The sequence below is a fragment of the Prorops nasuta genome, unplaced genomic scaffold, assembly GCF_024137725.1.
Source record: "Prorops nasuta isolate Cenicafe-Biocafe unplaced genomic scaffold, Cenicafe_Pnas_1.2 PNAS00001, whole genome shotgun sequence".
Lineage (NCBI taxonomy): Eukaryota > Metazoa > Arthropoda > Insecta > Hymenoptera > Bethylidae > Prorops > Prorops nasuta.
Genome location: NW_027116798.1, coordinates 13346904 through 13369557, shown reverse-complemented (window position 1 = coordinate 13369557; position 22654 = coordinate 13346904). Strand labels below are relative to the sequence as shown.

Genomic DNA, 22654 nt, shown 5'->3' with positions numbered 1-22654 from the left:
TGGAATGATTTATTTGTTTTTTGAGCAATCCTAAGGTTTCCTGTCTTGATGTTGAATGTGATGATGCAGACTCTTGTCCAGGCTCTGAATGTAAAGAAGCAGATTCTTGTCCAGGCTCTGAATGTAATGATGTAGATTCTGGCATTGATTTAATTGGTAATACTGATTTATCAAAAGTAGATTTTTCATCATTATCATCATCATCATAGATCATCAATGATTTATTTGTAAGAGTGCCGTCATTGTTATGTAATTTCTTTTTTTTCTTGATAATATACTCATTAGGGGTTGAAGTATGATAACGCTTCCGCTTCTTATCATGATTTGTATCAATGTTTAAGTCATAAGATTCTTCATTGTTATTATCTGTTTGCATAACTAGTTTTTTCAGTGGATCAACTATTGGTTTAAAAGTTTCATTCAATCTACTTTCCACCATTGATCTTTCCAATTTCAGTGCACGGTGTTTTTAACGAATCACCTCACTCGTTTCAGCAATCTTCTTAAGTAGTGACTTTTCATCCATTTTTATTGTTTAACGAGTCAATGTACTAGTTCTATCGATCTTTATAGCTGTTCAATCAACTAGTTTAGCAGTTCAACCGACCGGTTCAGCGGTTCAACCGACCTGTTTAGCGGTTCAACCGACCTGTTTAGCGGTTCAACCGACCGGTTCAGCGGTTCAACCGACCTGTTCAGCGGTTCAACCGACCTGTTCAGCTGTTCGACCGACCGGTTCAGCGGTTCAAATGACCGGTTCAAATGACCGGTTCAGCGGTTCGACCGACCGGTTCAGCGGTTCAACCGACCTGTTCAGCTGTTCGATCGACCGGTTCAGCGGTTCAAATGACCGGTTCAGCGGTTCACCTGACCGGTTCAGCGGTTCGACCGACCGGTTCAGCGGTTCGTCTGACCGGTTCAGCGGTTCGACCGACCGGTTCAGCGGTTCAAATGACCGGTTCAGCGGTTCGACCAACCGGTTCAGCTGTTCAATCGACCAGTTCAGCGGTTTAATCGACCGGTTTAGCGGTTCGACCAACCTGTTTAGCGATTCAATTAACCCGTTTATCTCTATAACTGATTTGCTTAATAATGTATTTACACTGTTCAATGCTCTACGTTAGACTAACACTTTTCAGCACTGATATGATGCTTTATGCTATTCGATGGTTGCATATTCATCGAAACCCTTCCGATATCGACCATTTTGCATACCACTGTCCTTATCAATTACTAAAAATCCATAATCTTCCTGCCAACACTTTGAACACAATTCGCAAAATTTTTCAAATGTCATATCAGTGTTTACATGATCTTTGTAAACATGCTTCAAGTTAGTCCCATCCTGCTTAAAAATGATTATCATATTTGCATTGTCACGAATCAGATGTTTTGGGATTTTGGCATAGGTCTGACAAAGATAGAAGCAATCGATGCTCGAGTGCCGACCCATTGAAAAGTAGTCTCTTATATTGTCCTGCTTATCGCTTGCCACATCATCAAATATAAAGATTGAATTTGGTAATGCATCTGTCACACTTATAACCTCACTATTATTTGAAAATTGATGATAACCAATTTTCTCCATATCTGTCAATAGCTGTTCCAAGTAACGGTACTTCGGTTGCTGTAACGATTTCGAGTAAACGTACAGGTTGTCAAATCTTACACCGTGAGGACTCTCAATAAGACTTAGCAATACGTTTGTTTTCCCACAATTTGAGGGTCCGCAAACTATACAGCGTATAGTTGACGGTAGCAAAGTTCCATGACGTTTCATATCACTAACGGTGGCAATGTGATAATCGGTATTAGAGATATTGATACTTAATGGTTGCTTTACGAAATGCATTCTCGAACGACTGTGAGGTTAAATCTTAATTGCTAGAGCTATTTATAGGCATGAAATCAGAGAATTGAATCAGTTTTCATTATGCCTGCATTTGTGTTGGATGTTACAAGTTTGGAGGAGTTAAGCAGTGATCAATTGGAATACGTACCGAAAATTGTACTTTTAAAATACTTTTCACACAGTATTGACAGATATTGGAATAAATTACCCAAGCATATTCGTGCAGATCCTGAGGTTCAAAAATATCGCTATTGTTTACAACATTTCAATCTACCTAATACTACTCATGCGGATGGACTACCACCGTTGATAAAAGATTGTTATACATGTCGTGCGTTGGATGTGGATCATTTCTCAATAAAACAATAAACAAACTACCGATTGAGCTTCATTTACCGGGATACAATTACTGTGGACCAGGAACTCGACTTCAAGAACGATTAGCACGCGGTGATCGAGGTGTGAACCAGCTGGACGAAGCCTGTCTGGAACACGATATCGCATATTCGCAATACAAAGACCTATCGCAGCGTCATCAAGCTGATAAAGTGCTCGCAAAACGTGCACGTAGACGTATCACAGCTGGTGACGCAACCTTGGGTGAGCGTGCTGCAGCAACAGCTGTCTGGGCGTCTATGAACGCAAAGCGTAAACTTGGTTTAGGATTACAAACAGATATGGTGAGGAAAGCAGCAGTGAGAAAAACTGGAAATAGTGCTGTAAAAAAACGTAAAATTCGAGTGCCTAAAAAACGGGGCGGCTTGTTGCCTCTGCTCCCACTGCTAGGTGCGGTGGGAGCACTAGCAGGTGGAGCATCAGGTATAGCGAAAGCTGTAAACGATGCCAAAGCTGCGAAAAAACAGTTGGAAGAAATGCAGCGTCACAATCGTATGATAGAAGCAACTGCAAGAGACGGACGGGGGCTGTATCTCGCACCGTACAAACGAAGCGGAGGAGGCGTAGCAAAAAAATCAATGTCAAAGAAGCGAACAAAAAAGTAACTGTACACGGTCTACCAAGATCTGGTGCTACAAGTAATATTCAATTATCTCACGTATGTCATGATATGCCAAATTTCCGTGGAGTCTTTATGCGTACAAGTCTACCACGAAACGGTCCATGGTCTAATGAATGTGCAATCGTTAACCTTGACGATTCTAATGGTCCAGGCACTCACTGGGTTGCCTACGTTAAATGCAATAATCTTGTAAAGTATTTCGATTCTTTCGGTAATCTGAAACCACCGACTGAACTTGTTCGGTACTTCGGTCCGCTTAGTACAATTTATTACAATCATGACCAATATCAGTCGTATGATACGAGCATTTGTGGTCAGTTGTGTGTTAAATTTCTAAGAGAACAGACAAAATGTCTTTAACATTTACGCTATCAGGACACGGTCATGTGTTGGAATCAAATTTTTTCCCTCCGATTAATCTAGACGACGGTCACTATGAACTGGGGCTCGTAGATTTTCAAAGTTTCTACTCGATCGCCAATGTAGATGAGACGAATAATAATTTTTACTTTGGTAAAAATAAACTAATAACCATACCTACAGGCTGTTATGAGTTGAGTGCGATAAATGAATACTTGCGTATGCGGATGGAGTTACCTTATGATGATAATGTTATTATTCTGCGCGCCAACAATAACACACTGAAAAGTGAAATAATGTGTAAATATTCTATTGATTTTACAAAAATTAATAATATTGGTTCTCTGCTAGGATTTTCGTCAGACCGCGTAATCCTACCAAACACTTGGGCTGAATCAGACGAGCCTGTGAACATTTTAAAAGTAAATATTCTACGTATCGAATGTAACATTACCGCTGGTGCATATACGAACGGTAGACCACGACATGTCATCCACGAATTTTTCCCAAGCGTTCCACCAGGCTATAAAATCTCGGAAACACCGAAGAACGTCATTTACTTGCCAGTCATTGCAAGGGTAATCGATCGTCTCACATTACGTATTCTCGATCAAGACAATCGTCCTGTAAATTTTGGAAAGGAGGAAATCACCATACGATTACACATTAGAAGATGTTGATTTATAAGAATACCGACGATTATAAACCAACATTACTCGATGAACCAATCAGTCAATTAGCTGCATCAGAGCTGAATACATCAGTTCAGAGTGAAATAGGGAAAAACGTGATCGGTGACAAAAAAGTTTTGACAAGAAAAAATATAAATTTTTTACACTCATTGGGTCTGACTGTGAAGAAAAGAAATAATGGATCCATTGAACGTTACCGCACAGCCTGCGTACGACAACCGCATCACTAAATTGGAAATACATGCTTACAATCCGTATGCGAATGCATCATTGGGAAATAGCGATGAAATTCGTATCCCAATACAACAGCAAGATTTGATTCTTTTGCCCAGTGGTAGTTACCTCTACATAGAGGGGAAGCTGATTGAAGGTACTCGTGCTGCTACTACACCTTTGACGGATAAAGTTATGCTCGACGCTAATTCCATGGCATTTCTGTTTGATGAAATTCGTTATGAATTGAACGGTATTGAGATTGATCGGTGCAAAAACGTTGGTATCACCACCAGTATGAAGAATCTCGTATCTTTAAGCAGTGAAGAGAGTATGAGTCTACGTCATTCTGGCTGGTTCGTTGCCACTCAAGAGCGTGAAAATGTTGCTGACACATTCAGCTTTTGCGTACCCCTGCATATGCTGTTGGGATTCTGCGAAGATTACAAACGTGTCGTTATCAATGCACGCCATGAGCTCGTTCTGATACGAGCGCGTAATGATATAAATTCAATATTTTCTTCGAATCAGTTTACCGATTCTGGGATTGAACTGCATCGAGTGCAATGGAGAATGCCTCACGTAACTTTAAATGAATTTACCAAACTACAATTTCTACGCATTATCGAGCAGAATAAAAATCTCACCATGGCTTTTCGTTCCTGGGAGCTCTACGAATATCCCCTTTTACCACAAACACAGCGACATACATGGGCTGTTAAAGCAGCTACACAATTGGAGAAGCCTCGATACGTGATACTGGCGTTTAGAAAGAATAAGAAGAACGATCAATATTCGAATGTACTTAAATTTAGCGATTGCGATGTACGTGATGTTAAAGTCTATTTAAATTCTGAATTTTATCCGTACGATCGTCTCGATACTGATTTCACGAAATCTCGCTACTCCGTACTCTATGATATGTATGTAAAATTTTTCCACTCATATTATGCTGGTGAAAAACTGTCGAAACCAATGCTCGATTACCTAAACTTCTTGCAATACGGTCCGCTCTTTGTAATTGATTGTTCACATCAGAACGAGTCAGTGAAAACCGGCACGGTCGATGTTAAGATTGAAATCGAGTGTTGGAAAAATATTCCGAGTAATACTACAGCCTATTGTTTAATTATACATGATAAAATTATAGACTATAATCCGCTTACGAATATTGTTAGAAATGTAAGTTAGATATGTAAGGTTAGAAAAAAAAATAAAGCACTTTTTAATAAATATATATAAAGCATTTTATTCACTCATTTATTATGCAAAACACTTATTGTTTAATCTTAAATTCTAAATTATTATAATTCCCGCCTAAGTATTTCATGATTAAAATATTTTGTGATGCTGCATTTATCAGCTCCGTAAACTGATCCTGCGATTCGAGTAAGGCAACCATCCGGGCAGGGAGATAAAACCAATCCTCCGTTGATAGTTTCGCTATTATCCTCATTCCATATTTAGTCTTTATTTTCATCATTTCAATTATTTCATATTCTTTATTTTCCTCGAGACTGTTTAATTTAACAAATGTCTTCTCAGGGATGAAAGCGAATGCATTAACTCCAGTTAAAAATGCCATTTTATGTAGACCCTATATTAGAGAAAACTATTATTATTATTATTATTGAAAAATTAAAACAATATTTGAATAATATATTCCTACCTTTCTTTAGCAATTGAGACTGAGGTATAAACTGATCTGAGTTTTCTTACTGGTTGTGGTTGATGCACTAACTAAAGTACTGATCGGAAGATTCTTGTTGGTTGTGCGGTCGATGCACTAGCTAAAGTTTGAACAGATTGAAGCTGGTTCAGTATTATTCGAATCCATTTATATAGAAAAAATTGTTGATGGAGGGGGTAAAATTCATTGATGGAAGGGGTAAATAATTTTTTGTTGAAAACGTGTGCAGATTTTTAACATGTCATTAACACTGATTAGTAAGATGATATACTGCTGATTAATCAAATTATGATTCTATTAAAAGAATATGCATGAATCATTCAAGCACATTTTGATGATCTTCAATGTGTTAGCGATCAACATATTTGTAAAGATCTATCATCTGGATAAAATATATATTAAAATTTCGTAAAAAAATATGATCTCGCTGAAGATCTCAATTTCACCCCCCACACGTATGACATATCGTTATACGGTAAGGTCCAGCGTGGAGCGTCTAAGAGGTACTTAATTTTCATCACGTGCTGATATTTAATACGACAAAGATATTTGTATATCTGAAGCACGCTTCTCTCTCGCTGAAATTTGATGCATCAAAAGTATTTGTACATCCAAAACATACATCGTTCATACAAATCTTTCTAATATGTATTATATTTAAGAATTAAACGACCTAGGCTTATTAATAAAATCATTCTTCTATTAAAAGCATGCGTATGATTGTATATCTGAAGCATCAAAAGTATTTGCACATCCGAAACATACATCGTTCATACAAATCTTTCTAATATATATCATATTTAAGAATTAAACGACATAGGCTTATTAATAAAATTATTCTTCTTCTTTTATTAAAAGCATGTGTATGTGTTATACCTTAAACGTTTCTGCCTTGAAACTCTATTACGTTGATTCTCACGATGATTTTGGTTTCATCGCTTAGCAAGATGATGATATGTGTTTGCTTATCTAAAGTAGGGTGTAATTCCATCAAACGAAATAAAATATGAATGATAAGTACACACACCTCCAACGTTTCTGTTGAAAGGGTGTCTTTTATTAAGGTAGTTGGTGGTGGAAATGTTTTAAATACTTGAGTAGCTCTAAACAGTTCATTAGATTTTTGTTTCATCCTCTGTTTTAACAGTTTAAAGTAAAGGAGACATTTTGAAGAAAAACTATTTCAATGGTTAATATTAAAGTTATATACAATTGTAGTGACAATATATTAAATGAAATTGAAAGGGATATGAACTTATTATTTGAATTACTATTTCAAATTAATACAAATATGCAACGTTGTGAGGAAATTATAAGTGATGATTGTAGCGAGGAATATATTGATGTTATTGAAATAATCGACGGTGAGAACGAGACAATGATTGAAGATGAAGTAACTGAAGTATTGACCGCAGATGATTCTGATGATGTTAATACTGTAATTCAAATAATTGACAGTGATAATAGTGATGATATTGAGCACAATTTTTCGATTTTTGCAAATAATAAAGTTACTGGAATAATCAACAGAGAGAATGACATGATAATTGAAGATGAAGTAAACGAAGTATTCAATGTAGATGATTCTAATGATGCTAATACTGTAATTGAAATAATTGACAGTGGTAATAGTGATAATAGTGATGATTGTAGCGAGGAATGTATTGATGTTATTGAAATGATCAACGGTGAGAACGAGACAATGGTTGAAGATAAAGTAACTGAAGTATTGACCGCAGATGATTTTGATGATGCTAATACTGTAATTCAAATAATTAACAGTGATAATAGTGATGATATTGAGGACAATTTTTCGATTTATGAAAATAATAAAGTTACTGGAATAATCGACAGCGAGAATGACATGATAATTGAAGATGAAGTAAACGAAGTATTCAATGTAGATGATTCTGATGATGCTGATACTGTAATTGAAATAATTGACAGTGATAATAGTGATGATATTGAGGACAATTTCTCGATTTTTGAAAATAATAAAGTTACTGGAATAATCGACAGCGAGAATGTCATGATAACTGAAGATGAAGTAAACGAATAGGTGTATATTTATAGCATTCTAGCCTTTACGTAGTAATATTGAATGCATATGATGATTGTATGTACTTTTCAGTTAACACTGACATCTGTCAAGAACGCTTTAAAAAGGTCTTATAGCAGGAATTACTATCTCATAGTTACGAAGTTTCGAATTAAAAATATCATTTTAAAATAGAGTAGTCTTTTTAAAAAAAGCATGTTATATGTGTGAACCAGCAGCTTTATTACCGTGGCTTCAAGCACTGAAAGGAGAAGATTGGGTCAAGAAAAACGAGATGTAATTGTTGAACTATTATCTTCTGAAAATATATAACTTAAAAAAATGTAACATTGTACATTTATATTATCAACATTTTAATCAATGTATATTTCAATAATACCATTTTATAATTAACTGTTATTACAATAAAAACATATAATAAGGTTTATTTTTGTTTTGTTGATTTATAAAATTGTGTTTGTGCATGCTATTATATATTAGTTCAAAAATTGCTGAGCTATGGAAAAAAGTAACATACTCAGCTACATTTAGGGTAAAGGGGGTTCAACGGGGTAGTAGCATGCTGCAAAGATTCAAGGTTACGCGAGCAAAAAAAAACGCAGGGAGAATCTGTTTTACCATCTAGGAAATTGCTTTTACTAACTGAGACCTGACGTCAGAGGAGTGGGGGTGTGATGTAAAAATGCTGCAAGTATCCTCCCGCACCCCCGCAACCCTCTCGCCCATACTTGCTGCGAGCTCACGTGGAGCCTCCGATTTCCCCCACCACCACCGCTTAGCACTTCTTGGCTCCCCCCACTACCTCGCAACCAGGCTCAGCCGAGTGGACAGGAGTGGGGGGGGCCAGAACCGGCCTAGCATGTCTACTTATATTATTTTGTAATAATATATTTAAAATGACGTTAAGCCTATAAATGGTATATAATTTATACTAATATAACATTTTTATTCATATGGAATTTTTTCAGCATAAACAATAATACTAATGCTGATAAACATTAATTTGGTGCCACGTGTATTATTTGAACCAGTGATGATAGAAAGCGGGTATTCGTTCCCCCCACTATGCAACCATAGGCTCACTACGACTCCGAAAGCCTTCTGGAAATTCTGGCATGCGTGAGACATCTCCACTCGTGTCCCTTATCGCTGATCACATATACCATCACAGCGATGCATACGTGTCTCGGATTCCGCCGCTTGACTTCGGCCACTTCGTTGAACGTAAGTACGAAAGAGAGCGGTATACTTTTCTCGGACCTCTCTTTCTCGCGCTCGATCTTCGTTTGTTTAGCCAACGAGCAAAGCCGTGCTAGCCGAAACAAATTAAGAAATATCTTTTCTGGCAGCTATGATAAAAAAGCTGGCCACGTTGATTGAATATTAAAATAATATTTATAAGCAGCCATTAACTTATTAGATTTTATAATAAATAAGGAAATGCGATCATTTTCCGTAACATTGATCAATATTGTTGAGACTCATATGTTACGTATTATTTTTAAAAATATTTCATATTCTTAATTTATTATTTAATCTAGTAGATTAATGGTAATAAAAAAAAAATATCATTAAGAAAACAAAATTTAAAAAAATTGCAAGAGTTCGGGAATCGAACCCGAGCCCGCGATAACAGCAGGCAATCGCCTTACCATCTACGCTGTGGCACTTATTTGGCAGCTTAGAAGCAAAGTCGCAAGTCAGTAGAGGAGCAATGCGGTTCCAATGACAGGGAGTGGGGGAAGCTGTTTTGTGGTGTGGAAGGGGGATGGGCGGGGATAAGACTCTCTTAGTATGGTAGTGGTGGGGATGAGGAAGGAAAGGGTCTTATAGTGGGATCGATTTTGGTTAGGGAGGGTGGGGGTATTTTTCACCCTATGTCACAGTTGGAAGGTCTTATAGTGGGACCGAGTTTGGTTAGGTAGGGGGTATTCCTCACCCTATGTCACAGTTGGAAAGTCTTATAGTGGGACCGAGTTTGGTTAAGGAGGGGATATTTTTCACCCAATGGTACCGTTGGTTAGTTATCCTACGGGGACCTAAGTTATCCTACGGGGTCCTAGTTGAGGGACGGTTTTTTCACCGTTCGAAGTCGATGGTTAGTTACCTTACGTAGCCTAACTATTTCCGACTCTGCTACACAGATAAACTAGGTTGAGTTAATTGCTAGTTCAAGTAGTCACCGCTAGGTGACTGCCTTCCTTAATCTTCTTTCGTGCTAATGGTATTTTAATATTACGTAATAACACACACGGGTGAACTAGTTCAATTTAATTGATAGTACCAGTAATTGCCACTAGGTGGCTACCGCAATCTCCCCTTTACTCGTTAGTTAAATTGTAGATAGCTATTGTGATAAGTTGCTGATATCGTGCAAGGAATTAACTTTCCATCGAACATGGAATTATAACTTTGCATGACTTTAACTAAACCTATGCAGCGGATCACAAAATATCCTTTAAATAAAAAGGATACAATTTTAATAGTCTCCCCTATTGGGGAGAATAACAATTTTACATCAATTTCAGAAATATTAACATTTTTGCTAGGACAACTTATTAAGTCCTAGCTGTTACTAAATCTATGTATCTTATAAAAGAGATTGCAGTTTCAAGATTTTCTTAGTTCAACGTGCTACTTCACTATGTCCATAAATAAATTCGGATCTGGTTTCAATACCGTTAAAGACAGAAATTATTCACATAAAATTGACAATGATACGTTAAAGTTTGATAAAAAAAGGAATGCATTTAATGCCAAGAAGAAAATAATTTCAAACTTAGAATGTGATGTTACTGATGAGACAAGTGCTGTGAATATGGCTGCCCTGTTACGTAATTCGATGACTGTACGTGATAGCTTAGTGAGAGAATTGTTTGAATACAGTGAAAAGCTAACTCACTATTACCTAAAAGGTAACCGCCTTGAGGAAAAAGTTACAACTCTGCTGAAAAAAACTGATGAAATTGATGAAAAAATTAATGATATTAGTGAAAGAATTAATCAATTGAATGATACAGTCGATTATATTGAAAATAAATTGGATCGAAAAGTTGAGGCATTACGGAAAGATATGTATGGTAGATTGAAAATTGTTGCAAATTATATCTCTAATGAGCATCAAAAAGAGGAAATCACGACTGCCAATGAGAAGAAAAGAGAAAATGATTGGAATTATGCTCTAAAGAAACTTATATTACCGCCAGTGATTGATGAGCTATTGTAAACATAATACGTAGTGGAATAGTCATGGGAAGTGAGGAGAAGAAACAATTGGTAGAAGAGTTACATGACAGACGGAATTTATTTATATATATATATATATAAAATGAAATGTTTTTACAATTAAACTTATAATTAAACAAATATACATAAAATTTATATAAATGATAAAAACTTATAATTGATCGGATATACAAATATATACAAAATGAAGGAAATATACATCAATTTATACAAATATATAAAATTAAATGTTTTACAATTAAACTAATAATTAAACTTATATCAATATATATATATATATATATATATATATATTTTATTCAATCATCTGAAACGGAGAAATCCAGTTAATATTTTACAAATTGTAAGTTTAACATTTGATACTCACATCTATTTGTTGATGTACCCATCGTGCGAAAACGTTTACCTCTTGATATACACAATGTATAGGCTTTCTCGTATGATTGGTGAACATTTTTACGTGTAGTTTACACGGGGTGTTGCAAGGTTTTATAGTGGCTATCAAATTATCAAATTTAGGACAACCAAACCTTTCCAAATTTGTATTTGGGATATCCAAGTAATTCAGAACATCCCGTTCTACATGCCCCCCTTTATAAGCTACTAGGGGGTATTCACAATCTAATTTAATGCTATTCACAAATTTGTAAATATCTTCTTGATTATAATGTTCATATCCTGTGTTGCAATATTTTATCCCGTGAATATTTTTGAAGACGAAATTTACGCTTTTTTGGTCCTTAATCAATAAACTTTTATACGGCTCATGAACACGAAATGCACCGTAATTCGTATTTCCCGTAGTTAAATTTTTGATTGCCACTTCTTTATGCACAAACTTTCTGTTTATCATAAACCCGTCAAAATCGATTATATGTGTAATATGTAACAGTGAAAACATTTTTAAAATGGAATGTTATTTGTCGTACGAATCAAACGTTCAAGCAATACTGATGCCTGTCCTACGATTTCTTCGAGCTTTTAAGCACTGTTAGGGAGGTGTCAACAATTTTTTTAATCTACGGTAGGAAGATGCCTATACTACTCTTAGAAAAACGGAAACGTCATTGGCTCTAAGAGAGAATATTTTCTGCCCTATGCTACATGTAGTGGGCGGTAATTCTAAGATGCTTTAAGGGTTGACAAAACTTTTATCCTACGGTGGGGAAATGACTGACCTGCCATTCTTGGAAGAACGGAAACGTCATTGGTCCTCAAGAAAATATTTATGACCTATGCTACGTATAGTGGGAGATAGTTTTGACCTATGGTGAGGATAGTAGGAGGGATGTTGAAAAATTAGCTTGAAGAGAGGGAGAAATTTTCATGAAACATGCATATTTAAATAGAATTATTTTAGTATAAAAAACGTAGGCATAATGACACCATCGTTCGTTGATTTTCAAGGATTCCGTTTGACGGATAAGTCGTTTATAATCAAAGAATTTGCTGTTATACAAGAACAAAAAGTGTTCCATATTTTATTTTCACCGCCCTATTCATATTTGTGGCTAAGTGAAGAGGAGTGAAAGTGGACATAGTAAGTATATGAAAAAGAAAAAATATATATTATTTTTGTTAATTATAATGTTTCTTTTTTAGCTGGTTCTTTCTAAATTATCACGGCTTAAATTGGGCGGATGGCTACTCACCCTACTATAAATATAAAGGTATTATAAGGAAGTATATTTATGATGATGAGGATGAGATTTTTGTGAAAGGAATTGAAAATACAAATTGGTTAAGAGATATTTGTAATTTAGAAATAACTAATGTAGATAATTTTATGTGGGGGGATTTTGATTTAGAAGGTAGCTTGCATAATTCACATCTTCCAACATGTTTGAATCACGAAGGTGTATGTGCCTTAAAAAATGTCTATTATATGAAATATATGTATGAGCAAAAATCTGGAATATATGTATAACTGAAAAACGCTTGCATCTATTTTCTAACATGTCGTTACCTGTCCTCAATGTTCTCTTACCCTCTGAAGTGTTTCAGAGATCCTTTATCTAAAGAGAGCTCAGTTTCTCACCCACTTTTCCTCAGTTCCTGATTAGTCCTCTCGAAGGAAAGAACAAAAGATGTCTCTACGATATAGAGTTTTGAAAACGCAAGAAGAATATCGCGAGTGGGTACGCGAGTGTCGTGAATATATTCATAAACTCAGAATCTCTAATCGCAACGCACCTATAGGCACACTGCAGAAAAATTTTGCAGAAATTGCACAAATACAGTGTCTTCTACTTAGAGCAGCTAAGGATAAGAGTTATTGTTTGAATCATGCTCTCAAGAATCCTGATTTAGGAAATCAGCATAATTATCATGAGTGGGTACGCAAGTGTCGTGATTATATTCGAAGTTTAAGAGATGCTAATAGATCTGCCGCTCCCGATACAGTACACAAAAATCTGACTGAAATAACAACTATCCAGCGTCTACTTCTGCATGCGGCAAAAAATAAGAAATCAATTGGAGTGAGAAAGCTTATTTGGAAAGATCTCGAGTCTTCATTTAAATCTTGAATATGTAGCGGAATGGTTGTAAATTATAATTATATAGAACCACGTGATTTTCTAACAGGTGCAAAAGACTTAGTACAGACCTACACAGAAAAAGTTTTTAATAACGTGAACGCAGTTAAGATAAATTGCATCTTTAACGGACAATTTATTTGTAAAGAGATAAGTGATATTAAACATATCTCAACCCGCAATGCAGTTTTATATAAAACTGATAGTTTTAGTGATTGGTACTATACAAATATAATAGACAAAATTCTAAAAGAATTGAGTGAGTTTCAAGAGCGTGATAGTGGATGGGCGTTGGAAAAAATTCTGAATTTAATTATAAATATAAATTATTATAACCCGCTGCATATAGGTTGTGCAATCGAGCTTCCAGAATCTATTAAGAATAAACAGGCTGTGATAAACATACACAGTGATGATAATACATGTTTTGCATGGGCTGTAACGGCTGCACTCTATCCGGCAAAACCGAATACTCATGCACAAAGAAAATCTTCATATCCTCATTTTACAACTGTTTTCGACGTTAGAAGTATAACGTTTCCGACTACATTAAAACAGATTCCGAAATTTGAGGAAGATAATGATGTCTCTGTTAATATTTTTACTATGGTGGAAGAGACTGAGACGAATGAGAATACAATCATAGCACCTCTACAATTAACAAAATGCAAGAGGACCAGACACGCTAATCTTCTTCTTCTTCTCGAGCATCAAGGAGCAGCAGCACATTTTATATGCATCAGGAACCTTTCCAGACTGCTAAATGGACAGCTTACTAGAGGAAAACGCTCTCATCTTATTTGTGATCGGTATGTTTTACTGTATATATATATTGTAACGTGGTGGAAACCCGTTACAGAAAAATGATTATTGTTAGCTCTTCTTCGGTCTCCCCCTTAGTGCCTCCCGTCCCCTGTATGTATGTGTGTGAGTGAGTGAGTGAGCATAGATGAACCTTCCGTGTGATGGTAATGTAGTTACCCGCTGAAGGGATATTGTAATTGCCATCCACGGAAGGAGAGTAAATGTTTTTAGGACAGGGTATGATTGCGGATTGAGCGAATGTCAGTAGGTTGTATATTATTTAGGATTAAATATTATATTTCTAATGGTAAATTTTATTCGTAGTTATAAGACCGATTCCCTGCTCCAACATGAGCTAGAAAACTGTTATTGTCCTATCCTTTACGCTCCCATGCCCGAATACCTATAATGCCCTCTCTCCCTAACCTTCCTGCCGAGCGCGGTTGTTTACGCGACGCTCCTACCGTCCCCTTACCCAGTCTCCCCGCCGAGCGCTTCGTCGGTTCCTTCCCGTTACCGCGCCGCGCCTCGAGCGCCAGGCAGCGAGTCCCAGTCCCCTCCCCTTACCGCGCTGACGCCTCGCGCGCCTAGCTGCGTTCTCCCCGGCCCGCGCCACTACCGGCCCATCGTTGCCGACCCCGCACCGCATTGCCCCGCTGCCGAACCACGAAGCCATAGTGTCGTCTGCTGCTAAGGACGACTACGCAGGATTCTAGCGCAGGAGCTAGCCAGCCGGCTATCATGCCAAGTATATGGGTGATTAGCCGGAACGGCGAGAAATATGGATCGCGGATCCATACCTAATTAATGATTGGTCCCTGGATCCCGATCACAACTATGACACCCCGGAATGAGGGAAATGATTGAGAGGACGGAGGAATATCCGTCAAATTGGGCCAGATCTTGTTCTACTATCAGAGCATCAGTACGTGGTCTAAGTAGAGAGCTGGGTCGTCGCCGCAATTATTGAAATTCGGTGTAATTCAATATTGCGGGCCCCAGCCATCGATTCATTGGAGTTTGACGCGGAGTTCTCGTGGCGGACGTCGTGGGATCGCTGGATTTCATCGTCGGAGCCGCCGGAGAATTTTCCCTCGCCCCTTTCCCTTCCCCTTTTTGCCTCCCCTAGTTTTCCTGTTAATTAGTGGTTAATGAAATCATTGTGCGCGTATAATAAGTGTGCCAGGACATCGCGGGAGGCCTCTCCCCCCGAGATTAGTTAGTGTTAATAAAGATTGTGTCCTCGCAGTTGGATCGTGTGTATTACTCATTTATTTTAACCCGGAATTCCTTTTCCGCAGGTTACAAATTGGCGCCCAACGTGGGGCCCCGCCGCGTAGAGTGTCCGAAGTGCCCGCGAGTGCAGTGATTTCATTAAAAAAGTGCAGTTTCCGAATTTTCTCCTGGTCTTCCCCTACTCCCCCCCCCCCCCTCCCCTACTGGGTTCGGCCGTTGGCTCTGGCGGTGACCTCCCGCGTTTCCGTGCGTCGCGGGTGCGGGTCGAGTGCTCGTGACCTCTAGTGTTTGTTTTTATTTTCGAACTTCAGAAGTTTTCGCGAGTGATTCAAACTGTTCAAATTGAAAATTTGCCGCTGCCTGCCTGCCTTGCCGACCGCCGCCGCCACCGCCATCTGCCGCCGCCGCTGCTGCACCTGCCGCCACCCGCCTTACCGACGTCTCTCTTCCCCCACCGCCAACGGAGTGCTGGGACCGCTGCTTCCCTGGTCGGCGTAAAAGGTAGGTGATGAGCATTTCTCCACCCTCCCCTCCCTGTTTTTCCCTCGAAACATATCGCGACGTAGTTCGTACCCTCCCCCTACAGGTCGTGTTATTAATTTTACGGTCCTACGGGCTACAAATTTCCGGGTCTCCCTCAATTCTTCGCGATCGACTTTTCAGGTTTCGTAGTCGTTTTTTGTTCGGAGACATGTCCATTCCGTGGGAAATGGACCTTGACGTTCGGGCCGCCGGGAACAGAACCGAATCTTTCGAGAGTGACAATAGTGGGAATTCCTACTATTGGGACTCCATGCTCGCGCCGGACGTAATGCCTCCCCCACGAACGAACTTGACCTTCCCCTTAGATTGCGGCCTACCCCCCTCCGCTAATATAATTGCCACCCCTGCGCCAAGACTACCCTTAGCTCCCCCCGTGGAACCCCGCAACCCCCATGGATCTCGGGAGATCCATTTAATTGATCTATCGGGCGACGAGATCCCTCCCACCCCTCGACGGGAGGTGATTCAACCCCGTCGCAATGCCGTTAGTTTTTCCTCCCCCGTAGCGACCACTATGGCCGAAGAATCGACTTCGCGTTTACAGGAATCCACCAGGACGGAAGCAGCTTCCCGGAACAACCCCTTTCACCCTTGTTCATTTTCAGGAAGAACGGAACCTCGCTACGAGAATTTGCCCTTAGCCCCCCCTCCCGCCGATCAACCCCCGCCCCTGCCGCGTAAATTTCCGTCATTTCAGGACCCTAGCGCCCCGGATCGTGTGACGCTACCCAGAACGCTACCCGCCACCCCTTTGACGCACCCCTCCCCTACCCCCTACCAACCTGCCTTCCCCCCTCCCTCCCGAACTACCCCTCTTCTCCGCAACCCTTCCCCCAGGTGGAATCCTGCCTCGATCCTCCATAGTACCTACACTATGGCCCCGTCCCGTCCCAATCCCCCTCCTCCCCTGGCAACCCCTAGATGGCACGGACCGAACCAGTATGAAGCGACGTCGCCTATGGCCCGTCAGGCTTCATACCCAGTACGTTCTAACGCCGAGTCTAGTGCCCCTTACTTCCCGACCCATACTCCCACCCCTATGCTCACCCCTACCCCAATCCCGGAACATTCCCAACAACCCCCTCAGCCTAGCACCCTTCGAGAGTTTGATCCTTATTACTTAAATTCCTCCCACCTATCAGAGACCCTTACCCCGGAAATGCGCGCGTGGGATAGTCTCTCTAAATATATCCCTGTGTTCACCGGACAATTCGACGAGGACCCTCGAGAGTTCCTGGCTTCCTTGCACGAGTTGATCCAAGGTCGAAATCTAGCGGCTCCGGCCGTCTTACGCGCTCTCCCCTCTGCCCTCGCCGGAACCGCGTTAACCTGGTTCCGACTGGAAAGTCCCGCATGGACAGGATATTACGATTTCGTCAAGGCTTTCTGCAAAACCTTCGCCGTCAAATACCCCGCCCACGTAATCCGACGAGAAGCCACCGCTCGAACCCAAGGACCACAGGAACGACCGCTGGACTTCATTATGAAAATTAGGAGAATTTTGGGACGAATGGACCCCCCTATGGAATTGGAGCAGCAACTGGACCTGGCCTACCACAATCTCCTTCCCCTGTATCGCCAGAAGATAGCTAGAGAAGAGCTGTCCAGTTTCCAGGACCTGATCAACGAGTGCCATCGAGTGGACACCAGAAGGTTGGCTGATCGTTCCAAACATCCTCCCCCTCCCCTGCCCTCTGCGTCCCTATTCCCTACTGAGGCGTATAACCCCCTTACCAGCCCTCGTAATCCTGCCGCCCCCATTGAAGCCGAATTAACCCTAGTCCAAGGAAAAGAACCTACCCTCACCGTCACTCTCAGTTCCCCGACCCCCAATAAACCCTCCTCCCCGACATCCCCCCAGTCCAAACCCTCCAAAGGCCCCCGCAACAAACCCGCAAAAATTCCTCAAAACAGTACCCCTCCTACCCTGCCGAACACTCCTCTCGATCCTAATCAACCCCTTCCTGGAAGCCCAGCCACTGGAGATACGGATTCCCAAAAGATGAGGCCACCCCCGAACACCTGCTGGAATTGTCATCGCCCAGGACATCATTTTCCCCAGTGCTCCCACCCACGAGGGAAATTCTGTTGCCGTTGTGGACGGATGGGCACGGTCACTAAGACCTGCCCCAACTGTAAAGATAAGCCGAGCCCGGGAAACGAATGATCGGGACATCGTTAGGACTCGACGATTCAACTCCCGCCCCCAAGAGTCCCAATACCGCCCTGGATTCCCTCCCCGAACTCTCCCCTGCCTCCCCCATCGAACATGATCCCAGATATTTCCTAAATTTACGCATTGGCCAACACACCTTCCCCGCTCTGCTGGATAGCGGTGCTGCCCGCTCATATTTCGGGAAGAGAATAGGAGACCTCCTGAAAAACCACCTACGCCACATAGTAGCATATATACAAGTTGCTAATGGAGCCGTCGAACCAGCCCAAGGAGAAGCCCGAGTCCGATTCCACTTGGACGGGCAGACAGAAGTCCTGGCGATTCGGGTGTGCCAAGCCCTAGGATACGACTGCATCCTAGGAGTGGATTTTTTGGAAGCCCTGCAGATTACCCTGGACTTCGCAAACCTGACGTGGCGCACTCCTAACTCCCCCTCTCGACCCTTACGCCCTCCCTCTCCTACCGAACCCCCCGTTGAACTTACCCTTGATGGCCTAGCCCTAGTTGCTCCCTCTCCTAGCGAAAAGGAGACCCTCCAAACCCTCTGCCGAACCCTGATGCCCATTTCCGACCAATCCCTCCCCCCTACTCCCCTCACCTCCCATTATATTGATATCCAAGGTCACCCTCCCATTAAACAACGTCCCCGCCGTCTATCCCCTGCCATGCTAAAGGTTGCGCACGCAGAGGTACGGGACATGCTGGCCGCTGGAATAATTGAAACATCCAGTAGTGCATGGAGCAGCTGTCCCGTCATTATCAAGAAAAGGACTGGCAAATTTCGCTTTTGCATCGACTACCGAGATGTCAACCGCGTAACCAAGAAGGACGCCTACCCCCTGCCCAACATCGATGCCATCCTCGACGGATTAAGAACAGCCCGTTACATCACCAAATTCGACCTGAGCCAAGCTTACTTCCAAGTCCCCGTTGACCCCGAATCCCGAGAAATAACTGCCTTTACCGTCCCCGGAGCCGGCCTCTTCCAGTTCACCCGAATGCCCTTTGGCCTTACCAACGCCCCCGCCACCTTCCAGCGACTGATGGACCGACTCATCAAACCCGAATGATCCACCCACGTCTTCGCATACCTGGATGACATCATTATCGTCAACGAAACCTTCGAAGAACATGCGGAGTACGTGGAGAAAGTCCTAAAAGCACTAAAAGCCGCTAACTTGACCGTCAACCCAGAAAAGAGCGAGCTATGCTGTCAGCAGGTCAGTTACCTGGGCTACATCATCGATAAGGAAGGATTGAAGGCCGACCCCGAAAAGATCGCCCCCGTCGTACAATACCCCGCCCCGCGAAACATCAAGGAACTACAACGCTTTCTGGGGATGGTGGGTTGGTACGCCCGCTTCATAGACAAATTCTCCGAGCACAAGGTCCCCCTAACGCAGCTCCTGAAGAAAGACGCACCCTGGAAGTGGGAAGAAGCACAACAAACCGCCTTCGAAACCTTAAAGTCCGCTCTGTCCTCTACCCCTGTCCTCCTCCGCCCTGATTTTTCCAAACCCTTTATAGTCCAGACCGATGCCAGCAACTCCGCGATAGGAGCGGTCCTGACACAAATGAGCAGCGGAGCGGAGCTTCCGGTGGTGTTCGCGAGCCGAGTGCTGAGCCCCGCGGAACGAAACTACTCCACGACGGAAAAAGAGTGTTTGGCGGTATTGTGGGCCGTGAAGAAGTTCCGCCCCTATATAGAGGGTACGGCATTCCGAGTAATTACCGACCATAGTAGTTTGCGGTGGTTGCAGCGGCTACGCGATCCCACTGGGAGGCTCGCCCGTTGGGCATTGGCCTTGCAATCGTTCGATATGACGATCGAACATAAGAAAGGCTCTGCTAATGTTGTCCCTGATGCCCTCTCCCGCATGTATCCCTCCCTTGTCACCGCCCTGGCCACCATAGGCTCTTCCCAAAATCATTGGTATTTGAATCGCTTGAAGAATGTACAAGAAGCTCCTTGGAAATACCCGGATTGGAAAGTTCACGAGGACAAGTTGTACTACCATCGCCCAAATCTACTGATAGAACCCGCCATGGAAGATATGAATGCCTGGAAATTAGTATTGCCTCCCGAAAGCCGCCCCCGAGCCCTTAGCGACGCACACGATCCTCCCCAGTCCGGCCATTTAGGAATCGAAAAGACTTATGCCCGCCTAGCCCAAGATTTCTATTGGCCAGGAATTTATCACTCCGTAGTGAAGTATATCCGAACTTGCCGTGCTTGTCAGACCCACAAACAGTCCACTCAAGGCCCCCCAGGACTGATGAGAGAACGAGTCGTCGAAGAACCATGGACCCTCGTAGCTGCAGACGTTATGGGACCGCTTCCGCAAAGCAAAAACCAGAACAAATATCTGTTGGTCTTTCAGGACACCTTCACCAAGTACGTAGAGTTGAAAGCTTTGCGGAAGGCGGATGGCAGATCTATCGCTGCCGCTTTTTCTTCCCTTATAGTCCATCGCTGGGGATGTCCGACGTTCTTCCTGACCGACAACGGCACGGAGTTCGTCAACAAGGATATTAAAGCTCTTACAGAAGCTTACGGAATTACCCAAATCACCACCCCCCCCCCTACCACGCCCAAGCCAACCCTGTAGAGCGCGTAAACCGGACCCTAAAGACCATGCTCGCGATGTACGTTGAGGGAGACCACCGCGAATGGGACAAAAAACTCGAAGCGCTGCAGTTTGCCCTAAATACGTCAACGCAGAGTTCGACCCAATTTTCCCCCGCGTTTCTCAATTTTGGCCGCCACCCCTTACCGATCCGAACCCTCGCAAAAGAACCCTCCCCTACCGAATACGAACCCCGCGATACCGTAACCTGGGCAGACAGGGTTACTAATTTAGGACATTTGAGGGACTTGGTCCGGAAGAATTTAGGTGAAGCCACCCTCCGCCAAGCAGCCCGGTATGACCAAGGACGACGGAACGTCGAGTTCAAGGAGGGCGACCAAGTCTTGCGCAAATATTACGTACTCTCGTCTGGCACCCAGGGATTTGCCTCGAAACTGGCCCCCAAATTCATAGGCCCCTATCTCATTGACACGGTCCTGTCCCCATCAGTATACCGCCTCAAGGCCGAGGACGGCACTCTAGTGAAACGAGTGCACGTCAAAGATCTGAAACCCTACTTTGCTACCCCAACCGATAACCCTCCTCCCGTCGTATCTCCACGCGATCACCCCCGCCCCCGATTTCAGAAAAAGACCACAGTGCAGGATCGGAGTTCGAGCGACGCCAGGCCGAGAGGAACACCCTCCAGTACGGAGTCCACACCGGCACTTCAGCGACCCCGGACCCCGGTTACCGTCCCCAAACCCCCGAATAACGAACGCCCACCCCCTCGCTCCCCCGTCCGACTTCGGCCCCGAACCCAACGTCCACCCCCCCGCTAATCTGTTAATATTAAGAACCGCCACAACCCCGCTAATTGGTTTTTGCCCATTTACAGGATGCTGCCACACCATCGGACCGGACCGAGGAGGATGTTGGGCCGGGAGGGTCGGACTCCGCCGGGGAGCCCACCCCGATCCCCGACCGAGCCCGGGCCCTCCTTCGGCGTCCGCGATCCCTTTCCCCCGGCCCGCGAATTATATTATCCCCCGATTGTCGCCGGCGACGAGGCCGGCGGGATCCAGCCCCTCCCGCCAATGACGGAGGAGCTTCGTCGGAAGCTTCACTTGTCTTGGCGGGAGGCGGCTAAGCCGCGGCCGCTGCAGCTCCCCACCAAGGAGGAGGCTGCTGCGGTGCGGACCGCGGCCCGGGAGGTACGGGAGGCGCTGGAGAAGCTAGAACCTCCGCGCCGATTCCGCCTCCCGGAGATGGATCCCGCCGACCTCGACGCCTATTACTCCCCGATAGCGTCAATGGAGCCCTACCAATCCTCCCCCCCCCTTCCCAGTCCCCCCGTCGCCCCGTTACCCCTGAACCTCCCCGCCCGCCCCGCCACGTCCATTTCTCCCTGCCCCCCGTCCCTGGTCCGCCGTCCTCTCGCCCGCCCGTACCCCCTTTCCGTCCCACTTGTCCTTCTCCCGTCCCCGGCTCCTCCGGCTCCCTCCTCCGCCCCCCCTCTGCCGTAATGTCCCCCCTTCCCCCCTTCCAGCCCCATGCTGCCCCGGTCCGCCCCCTAATGCCTCCCCGAACCTCCCCTCGTTCCTTCGCCCCTGCACCATCCACCATCCCTCCCCTAATGTCCCTCAATATCTCCCCCCCTC

General features: G+C 43.1%; 1 protein-coding gene across 1 annotated transcript; it reads left to right on the top strand.

Moving 5' to 3' along the window:
• The first annotated feature begins 7116 nt into the window (after window positions 1–7116).
• LOC136772588 (homeobox-like protein HDP1) lies at window positions 7117–7884 on the top strand. Its single transcript, XM_066725657.1, has one exon. The coding sequence runs from the start codon at window positions 7117–7119 to the stop codon at window positions 7882–7884; it is 768 nt and encodes a 255-aa protein (XP_066581754.1).
• The last annotated feature ends 14770 nt before the right edge of the window (window positions 7885–22654 follow it).

Bases quoted from the DNA above. Each gene is read 5' to 3' on its own strand.
- LOC136772588 (XM_066725657.1), top strand. From the start codon at position 7,117: ATGCAACGTTGTGAGGAAATTATAAGTGATGATTGTAGCGAGGAATAT.